General features: G+C 40.5%; 1 protein-coding gene across 1 annotated transcript in view; it reads left to right on the plus strand.

Annotated features, from left to right (window-relative positions):
* The window catches only part of LOC311041105 (von Willebrand factor D and EGF domain-containing protein), a 94,083-nt gene extending 83,987 nt beyond the window's left edge, over positions 1-10,096 (plus strand). Inside the window, exons 32-36 of the mRNA XM_084051579.1 lie at positions 33-128; positions 6,936-7,031; positions 7,388-7,483; positions 7,622-7,719; positions 9,085-10,096. Of these exons, the coding sequence (XP_083907705.1) occupies positions 33-128; positions 6,936-7,031; positions 7,388-7,483; positions 7,622-7,719; positions 9,085-9,105 (407 nt within the window). The 3' untranslated portion in view covers positions 9,106-10,096. The remainder of the gene's footprint in view (positions 1-32; positions 129-6,935; positions 7,032-7,387; positions 7,484-7,621; positions 7,720-9,084) is intronic.
* The last annotated feature ends 292 nt before the right edge of the window (positions 10,097-10,388 follow it).

Here is a 10,388-nt window from a genome sequence, read left to right on the forward strand (position 1 = left end):
TCCATGGCTCCCTCCTTGCTGTCGTCCTCCAGCTGTGTGCAGTCCTCCCTGTAAGAATGGAGGAGTGTGCATGAGGAATAATGTGTGTTCCTGTCTGGACGGATACACCGGACCACGCTGTCAGAAGAGTGAGTATGGATACGCATTTTAGATTTCTATGGCTATTCAAAAATAGCAGATCTACAAGCTCGCAGCATTGCTTGTAGATCTGTAATTTTTGAAAATTTGTATAAATCTTTGAATATATATTTTTTTAAAGCGAACATTTTTATCTCAAATCTTTGTTTCTGGGGATTTAGACAAATGTCCTCTAAATCCTAACAGTTTTTTGAAAAAACTTATGTTGCTATAATCAGTGGTTCTTTTCCATGTCAAAGACCCCCAAAATGATATGTATTTGGCCGCGGACCCGCATCTCAAAATATGTTGTTCCAGTGACCCCCAGAAGCAAAGATTTGAGTTAAAACATGTATATATATATATAAAATAAAATCACACCCAGTGTGAAGTGCGCGGTGATATTTATGAGTTATTAATTTCATCATGCATCTCGGTAGCCAATCACAGCACGTCCTGCGAAGTGACGTGCTTACATTTTTTACATTATTATTAATTTCATCATGCGTCTCGCTAGCCAATCACAGCGGGTCTGCGAAGTTCATTTCATCATGTGTCTCGCTAGCCAATCGCAGCACGTCCTGCAGAGCTTAGCCTATGGGCGTCACAGCGAAAGACAAATTTTCACGACGGAAAGAAAAACTTTCGCCACGGATGGGTCCTAAACCCTCTTATAGGAGCGGTTGCACAGCTCAAAAATATATATATATTCAAAAATATTTTCAATATTTTTTTATTTTTCAAAAATAGCAGATCTACAAGCTCATAGTGCTATGAGCTTGTAGATCTGCTATTTTTGAATCGCAAAAAAGCATAAAATAATGGTTAAGGTGGTTCCCGATTTTAATGGGTTAATTTAGGAAGATGCGCCATCTCAGGCTCTGTCACTAGGTGCAAAATGGTACATAAGAGTGGGCGTCTGATGGAAACGCCCTATGTTTACTGGTGCTAGATCTCGCGAGAGTGGGTTGCTGGGACTGAGAAAGGTCGATGACAAAGTCGTCTTTCTCCTGGTCTGTCTCTCTGACAAATGCCATTTTAGTGTCAGGAATGTGGCTTGTGAAGAATGGGTCCAATATTTAGTCCGGTGTCCATGGGGTTAAAGAACGGCTCACAAGCTGTGTTCACATTCACTTATCCCATTGGAATTAACCCATGAAGACCTGAGGCTGACTCTACAAAATGTCTTCTAAATCTCAACAGTATTCTGAAAAAAACGTATGTTTCTATATCAGTGGTGCTCAAACTTTTTCATGTCAAGGACCCCCACAATGATATGTATTTGGCCGCCAACCCCCATCTCAAAATATCTTGTTCCAGGGACCCCCGAGAAGCAAAGAATAGAGTAAAAAATGTTCGCTTTAAACAATATATATTCAAAGATTTGCACACATTTTCACAGGGTTTTTCAAAAATAGCAGATATACAAGCTCGTAGTGCGGCACTCGGTGCCGCGCTACGAGCTTGTATATCTGCTATTTTTGAATAGCCCAAAGTGTAAAATAACGCTTTTTAGCTCAAATGAAAATGTGACACAGATGCTTCTTCAGGTCTTAATGGGATAGACTCACCTACTGTACGTCTGGTTTCGGAGATGGGTTATCTTGCTTTTCCATCGTTTGTCTTCTATTGTTTGGCATGGATCACCTGACTGCCTCCTGGCTCCTTACTCATGGAGGTCCTACACACGTTCACTAATGCACCACTGTCACAAAGTGCTTAACTTCAGGGTGCTTCCAACAATGCAGATCAAAATATACAATATTAGCCACATGAACCGTAGCGTCCATATTCTGGTACATGTCATAATAGGTGAAGATTATGCTAAAATGTCATATCTGCAGGCACAATAATAATTGAATAAATTGATAAGTTTGATTAACCCATTAACACATCGGGTGCCAGCATTTTTTAATAACAGATTGCGTTCGGTGCCGAAATCTCACCGTTGAGCTGCGCAGCGCCGTTTAAGCTGTAGACCCCACGACGTGCATTCCATGTGAAAAAAAAGCATGTCTCCATTTTAGCCGATGGTGCTGGCTAACGCCTGGAACGATAACATCGCTCACGCGAGTAACAGTGGACACAGTGCACACAAAATGATCAGATTCACCGTGGGTGATCCCAAAGCTGCTCCAGCCCCTCCCATATGGGAAAAAAAAAGACACCAAACACGGTTCGGACCGTGTTCGGCACCAGAGCGCTACTATGTGAAAACACGGTCCAGACCGTGATCGGCACCCGATGTGTTAAGACCTGGAACTGTGTCATTTTTAGATTTGAGCTAAAAAGCATTATTTTACACTTTGGGCTATTCAAAAACTTTTGAAAATGTGTGCAAATCTTTGAATATATATATATTTTAAAGCGAACATTTTTAACTCAAATCTTTGCTTCTGGGGGTCCCTGGAACTAAATATTTTGATGGGAGTCCGCGGCCAAATTCATATCATTTTGGGGTCCTTGACATGAAAAAGTTTGAAAACCACTGATATAGAAACATACGTTTTTCAGAAAACCGTTAGGATTTAGAAGACATTTTGCAGAATCGGAACCTCAGGCCTCAATGGGTTAACTGTTGCATCCCTAATTCTCAACCAGGCCTTCAGGCATTGCCCGTGAATTCATCCTCGTGACAATAGAGCAACAGTGAATGATAGAAAAGAACTGTAAATGGATGTATAACCACAATGCTACTGGTATCAACTCCACACTCTCCCCACTATGCATTCACGCACTCCTCTCATCTCCTACACCCTCTAGACGACTGTGTCTACTTCTTCCTCCATGTCCTCCTCTCTGCCATCCTTTCATCCTTGTCTTCCTCCATTTCTTCATTTCTGGCATACTTTCATCTTTCTCTTCATTTATGTCTGGCCGCTCCGCCTCGTACATGTGTAGATTCTACAACGTATGTTGCACACATGTACATACAGTGTGTACATATGTAGCTTCTTCAACGCACAGTTTGTGTGTTGTGCACATGTGCATACAGTGTGTAGTACAAATGAAGCTTCTTCAACACTTCCTGGAACACAGGTGCGATGGTCTGTGGTGTGCAGTTAACACACACCATACTTTCTACAGTCTAGCACACAGTGGCTCCCAAACGGTTTGCTGGGCAGGCCCGCCAATAGGGTGGGATGAAGGCAGTGGTGGAAAAAAGTACTCAAATGTTTTACTTAAGTGAAAGTACCAATACTGCAATGGAGAAGTACTCCGTTACAAGTAAAAGTCCAGAATTCAAAATGTACTTGAGTAAAAGTACAAAAGTATTGGTATCAAAATGTACTTAAAGTACCACAAGTGAAAGTACTAAAATGTTTGAAAATAGCAGATCTACAAGCTCACAACGCGTCGCATCGCGACGCGTTGTGAGCTTGTAGATCGGCTATTTTCAAATAGCCTATGCATAGAATAGGACTAGAGTGGTTAATGTATGTTTTATCATGTAATAATGTAGACCTGCAAAGTAACTAGTAACTTAAGTTTTCAAATAATTGTAGTGGAGTAAAAGTACAATATTTGTCTCTGAGATGTAGTGGAGTAGAAGTAAAAGTATAGACAATTGGAAAGACTCCCGTAAAGTAAAAGTACCTCAAAATTGTACTTAAGTACAGTATTTGAGTAAATGTACTTAGTTACTTCACACCACTGGATGAAGGGTACAGTTGTCCCCCCTCCCGGGACAGGGGCGCTCCAGCGGAAGGGGTCAACGGCCACCATTATGCGATGACAAACTAGACAGGGACCCGAGTTGCGTCAGAAAATATTATTTTTATTTTGCAGACGAGTTCACTATATCATCCTCTACATCTGACTCCCTATATAGGGAGTAGTGAATGAGTCACTCGATTCAGATACAGCCTTATTCAGATGCAGCCTTACTTTCTATCAATACACACCATACCACTGTGTGCATGCAGCCACATGGCTGTAGGACATGTCTGACATCTAGTGGGTGGGAGTGGAACGAGACATGGCTCTGTCTCTGACATCATTGGAAGCACATGTGAAGCGCTGTCTACAGGTGTTGCTTTTTCAAATTCACCAGCCGGTCTTTCAAGAACGCAGAAGATTCCCTTCTAAAAAAAAAACTAAACAAAGCAATAATAATGATGATGATAATACTACTACTACTAATAATAATAATACTAGAAAATGTGCTCCTCGGAGCACAGGTCTCCGCCAGTACTGTTCCTGATTAATCCTGTCTTACCTATTTATATTACATATTGTCACGTGTCACTTGACCAATGTTAGCTTGACCAATGTTACCTCACAAAACATAAATGGCTTTTTGAAGTGACACACCTATTTATAGGATTTTATTTCGTCATGCGTCTCGCTAGCCAATCAAATAGGGTTTAACACCGGGATTCCCGGGATACGGGAATCCCGGGAATCCCGAGGTTATTTACCGTCCCGGGAACTGACTTTGGTTCCCGGGATCCCGTTTTTTTTTTTTTTTTGTTAGAAATGAATACTAATTAGTAGAAAGGCCTATCTACAGCGCGGAGGAATTACTATTATAATTAGCCAAGTTACTTGCCGGTTGCCGACCAGGGCAGGGTCCCATCGTCCCGTTGTGAACCAGTATGGGACGCACTGAATGTAACAGTAATGAACAAAATAAAACACAAGTGGCCGTGATGCCCCCTGCCTGCCCTGCGCACGCTGATTTCACTGTTTCCTCTGCTGTCAATACGGTAGACACCAGTTGACTATTGAGATTCAACATCAAGTGAAACGCTGCATAAACAGTAGGTAGGTTTGATTTCGAGCCTATATTCCAGCTTAAAATGCGCGCAAGCCAAGCAATGCTTTTGATAGAGAGAGAGTACAGACTGGAGAGCTGGAGAGAGAGAGAGAGAAAGAGAGAGCGCGTGTGACTCGCACGCGTGCGAAAGAGAGAGAGAAAGTAGGCTATTAGACCGATGTGGTCCCATTTTTTTTATCATCATTAATGTAGCCTACCCTACCTACACTTGCATTTTAGAACGTTCAAACTACCATTTTACTAGAACTACCCAGTAGTGAACTGCACAACAGCTGTCTGTCTCATTGATTGTCAGTGGCAGCGCATGCATGTGCACATCAAAATCACACTACAAAACCCGACATTTGATCAACAACAAAATATAGATTAGGCTAATACATTTGACAACATACAGCCAACATCCCAAAATGGAGTCTTAATAGCCAGCAAGTAGCCTAATATAAATTAATAACTGCAAAAATATTACAAGTTTAGGCTATCAAATCAATATCCTACAAAAGTAGAGATAAGCTGTGACCTCACCTGCGCTCTGATGGACAATAAATAAATAATCATTTTGCAAATTCTCTTGTCAATAATGATACAAATGAAACGTTTATTTCAGCAGCTAGAGTTTGACATTGTTTGAGTGCGTTTTGGGTGCACAGCGCAGCTCGGTTTAAGTTAATTGTCTTCACCCGCTGCTGCACAACAGGGCAGATCTCCGCCAGGGCACTATATTATATTTATATATTATATTTATATGATTTAAAAAATCAACTTAAGTCATTATTAGTGCAAGTTCATAGGTGGACACAATAGAGACATTTGGGCACCTCGTGTAAAATTGTCTATTTAAGTATCTACATATAAATGCATTTTAGTGGGCACTTTTTTTTTTTTACCCTTTAACGGGAATTCCCGGGAAGCCCGGGAAAAGGTCTGAAAATTCCCGGGAATTAAAATTAGCTATTTCCCGGAAAATGTTAAACCCTACAATCAAAAGCATTGGTGACAACATATTGTCACGTGTCACGTCAAGCTTGACCAATTTTAGCTTGGCTAGGGGGGGGGGACACACAGCGGGACGGGAACGAAAACATACTCTCCACCTCTGGCGGAGACAATAATGATAACTAGAAAATGTGCTCCTCGGAGCACAGGTCTCCGCCAGTACTGTTCCTGATTAATCCTGTCTTACCTATTTATATTACATATTGTCACGTGTCACTTGACCAATGTTAGCTTGGCTGAGACGGACACACACACGGAGGGTAAAACTCTCCTGGCGGAGACAAAAAATCACACCCCATTCATATTTAGAAACAACAGTGGTCATCACAGTGATTTGAAGCTCACTTCAAAAAATATAAATGATTTTTTGAAGTGCGTGGTGCTATTTATAGGTTTTTATTTCATCATGCGTCTCGCTAGCCAATCAAAGCAAAGGGTCTGGATAGAGTCAGCCAATCACGGTACAATATTACATATTGTCACGTGTCACGTGAAGCTTGACCAATGTTAGCTTGGCTGAGACGGACACACGGACGGAGACGAAAGCATACTCTCCACCATACTGGCGGAGACAATAATTTGAGAGCTCGGGGGGAGCAAGCAGTTAGTCTTGCTCACAGACACCGTGACAGGCGTGACACTGTCGAGGTGTCAAACCTGGGACCTTCAGTTCCCCAGGCGGCTTCTCAAGGCCTGTACAAGTGTACCTCACTTCACATTAACCTTCAAAATCAACCAGTTAGCCCACTGGTTCTTAACGTTGGGTCCCGGGACCGCCAGGGGTCCAAACGGACCCTTGAGCGTAACTATGAGTGTGTACTAATGGAACCTAACCGTGTGGGTCCATTTGGTTCCACTTGTAGACACTTAAGAGTAAAATAACGCTGAGAATTCTACAGTGTAGATTCGGATCCCAGAGATTTAAGAAATATATACATACATTGTATTAAAGTCTGTGGCCTAATGAAGTTCAATCTGGGGGTCCTAGAAATTAAAAAGGTTGAGAATTGCTTAACTCTCTCTCTCTCTCTCTCTCTCTCTGCAGGTGTGTGTGAGCCCATGTGTATGAACGGGGGGAGGTGTGTAGGTCCAGATGTGTGTGATTGTCCGTCTGGCTGGCGAGGCAGGAGATGTGATAAACGTAAGTACTATATATATCATCCCAAACCTTTTTACACACACACACACACACACACGGCATGAATTCATTTATATATTATAAACTTATATTTATAAGTATATGCACACTAGGCGATGAAGCGTCATAATTATTTGTCTAAACGAGGATGATTTGTCAACGCAAATGAAATAATTCACCTGAATGAATGAAGGATCACCAAAATAAAAGTTTGATGTGAAATAATCGTGACTCATTTTCGTATCGTTTATTCAAGTCACTTCTGCTGTGTAGTGGCCTTAACTCTAAAGCCTGAGTGATATTTTAAAAGTATTCTTGGCTTAACGTGATGCAATTTGATGCAATTCTATTTCCCAAAGCCACGTGTCTCCAGAAGTGTCTGAATGGAGGAGAATGTGTGGGTCCAAACACCTGTCACTGTGCCCCTGGCTGGCAAGGCATGCTCTGTCAAATACGTAAGTACATTTGCACACACACACACACACACACACACACACACACACACACACACACACACACACACACACACACACACACACACGGATATGGGTGTTATGTGGTGATGTGTTCCCCGTTCTCTGTTGTTCCCTCAGCACACTGTGAGCAGAGGTGTCTGTATGGCAGTAGATGTATCAGACCCAACGTGTGCGCCTGTAGGAACGGATACACAGGATCCCTCTGCTCCACAAAGGTAAGACCAAACTTGTAGTTCACCGGTCCTCAACGTGGGGTCTGGGACCCCCAGCGGTCCCTGAGGGCATTGGTTCCTAAACACTTTCAGCGGAGATCCAAAATAGTAATTTAGTTCTCCCCCGGGACCCAAACATACTAAAATAAACATTATGAATTCAACCACTTAAGCCAAATAGTGAAAATAGCTGATCTACTTGTAATTCGGTTATTTTCACTGTTTCTTATTTTCATCGTTTTATTTTTTTTTACATTTATGGAATGTATTTATACATTTTATTTTCCTTTTTTTTTATTAAATTCCTTTGAAAACGGTTTGACAATTTGTATATACAAGTTGTATCTGTATTTATTTTATCTATATTTCATTTTTTATCTTTACTTATTTATTTCATTTATTGGGGGTGGGGGGGTGGGGGTGAAAATCTAATTAAAACATTTTACGAAAACAGGATATTTAATCATCACCCCATAGTGGAATAGTGCTTGAGATTGTTTCGTAAGCTAAATTACTGATAGTCAACCATATGGACCGTTACAGGTCTTTTTACTCTCAGGGTACTGTCTTATTTAGACATCAGACAGCATCTAAGACATGATGTTGCTCGAACAGAATAGTGAGAATCAGACTAATTCACCACCAAGATTTTAAAAGCACATTTTGACCAATTTTGGAAATTTGCCCTAAACATGGTTACACCATGGTTAATGTGGTTAACATGTATTTGTAATAAAATGTTTAAATTGTGATATTATCAAACATAAATATCAAACCTATCAGAAAAGCCTACATTTCCCAAAAGGAAATGCATGTATTTAAAGACCCCCATGGCACGGCCAGAAATAATCATATTTGATTCTGCATATCGTGTGATTCCAGTCACGGCTATTGGTTGGAGTTTATAGTAGCCAATTGGACGAGCTTATCAGTGACAGCCTGTCAACTGGTGTCAACGTTTGTGTCTGCTATGGAGGTGAAGAAACGGGCCATAAAGTGGTTGCAGATGTAATGTTAATCTTTCCCCCTGCCTGGTGGATTGATGTTTCCGCCTATATTTGGATAGCATTTAAGGATCCCAAATTAAGTTGCGGCATAACATTTCTTCTGTCTGTCTGTCTGTCTGTCTGTCTGTTTGGGGCAGATACTACATATATCAAGTGGAGCACAAGAAATAAGTATTAACATTGATGTTGATGTCATAGTACCTTTAATTCAGTTTGACCAGAAGCAGGGGACAAACCTATCCCCAATCGTCCATAATAATGAATGACTAGACAGTGATACATATCAAATGCAGAGGCGTGCACTTTACCCCTCAGCTAATCCAAGGCTGAATGCATTCATATTTCTTTCTCTTTCATTCAGCTCCCTATAATGCGAGGATGAACGCTCAGAGAAGAGAAGAGTCAGACAACGCGTCATCTGTCCCGAGATGCAGAGCTGTGTGCAGGAACCAGCGACCTACACCGAGAGACACTTCCTACTGTAGCATCCACCATGCCTGTTACTACAGGAAACTGGTGGAAAAAAAGGTTCCCTTTTGAGTTGTACCAGAAATGGTTTCAATAAAGAGATTTATATATTTGAAGAGATCATTTCCCCCAAACATTTACACTGTAAGGGTACATTTTGGTCCCATTTGTACACTCTCGGAGCTACAGACCCGTAAGGGTCCATTTGGTTCCGTTGTTCACTCTCAGAGTTATAGACCTGTAACGGTTCATTTGGTTTCATGTTCACTCTCAGAGTTACAGACCCATAAGGGTCCATTTCTTTCCATTTCACTAAACCAAAAGTATATTTTGTAAAAGAGTTGTCTTTTTGTCACCAAAAGTCTTCCATTACCTACTGTATTTTGAAGAAATATCAAAATGTGTTTTAATATCATAAATTGGTATTTTCTTTATATGAGCAGGTGAGGTCAGCATCTCACTTTGGCTATAAACTGTATGTTTTTGTCCATGGAACATATCTGTCCCATGTGTTCCATATTTTGGATTCATGAGGACCGACATTGTTAATGGTGCAGTAAGTGCTATTTTTGTTTTGTTAACATACATGTTAAATGGCTTTATATTCTGATGGCAATAGTTTCTCCAGCTTTTTAGTAAAAAGAAGAAAAGAAATTCGATCAGGATGACACATTTATCCAATCAGGACAGAGAAATCATACAGGATACAACATAAAATAGTGACATTTGACAGACACATTTGAAACTGGAACACTATAACATTGAACAAAAAAATATCACTTACTCTACTTTTAAATGGCGGTGTTTTGTTCTTGTTTTTTCCCCCCACAGATTTCAGGTTGAACAGTATGAAACAAACCAGTCTTTATGAGTATTTATTTATTTGGTTGTTTGATATTGTCTCATATTGTCATGTTGTATATATCTTAATCACCATCAATTTCTTATTAAAGCATTGATTCATATTTTGTAAGAAAATAAAATATAAAAAGAAAATTGCAGATTGTGTGTTGTCTTTGTGTTTTAATGTATTTAATAACACAGTCCCAAGTCCAGTGCATACCCATATAATAGCCTTACACATCCACTGTCTGACCTTTTGTAATATGTTGAGTAAAATGTACCCTTCAGTTTTATTGTGTGTGTATATGTAGTGCAGGTAGACCAATTCAGTGTTCTGAATTTTCTGTGCAGTCA

The sequence above is a fragment of the Gymnoscopelus microlampas genome (assembly GCF_963454915.1).
Source record: "Gymnoscopelus microlampas genome assembly, chromosome: 24".
In the NCBI taxonomy this organism is placed as follows: domain Eukaryota; kingdom Metazoa; phylum Chordata; class Actinopteri; order Myctophiformes; family Myctophidae; genus Gymnoscopelus; species Gymnoscopelus microlampas.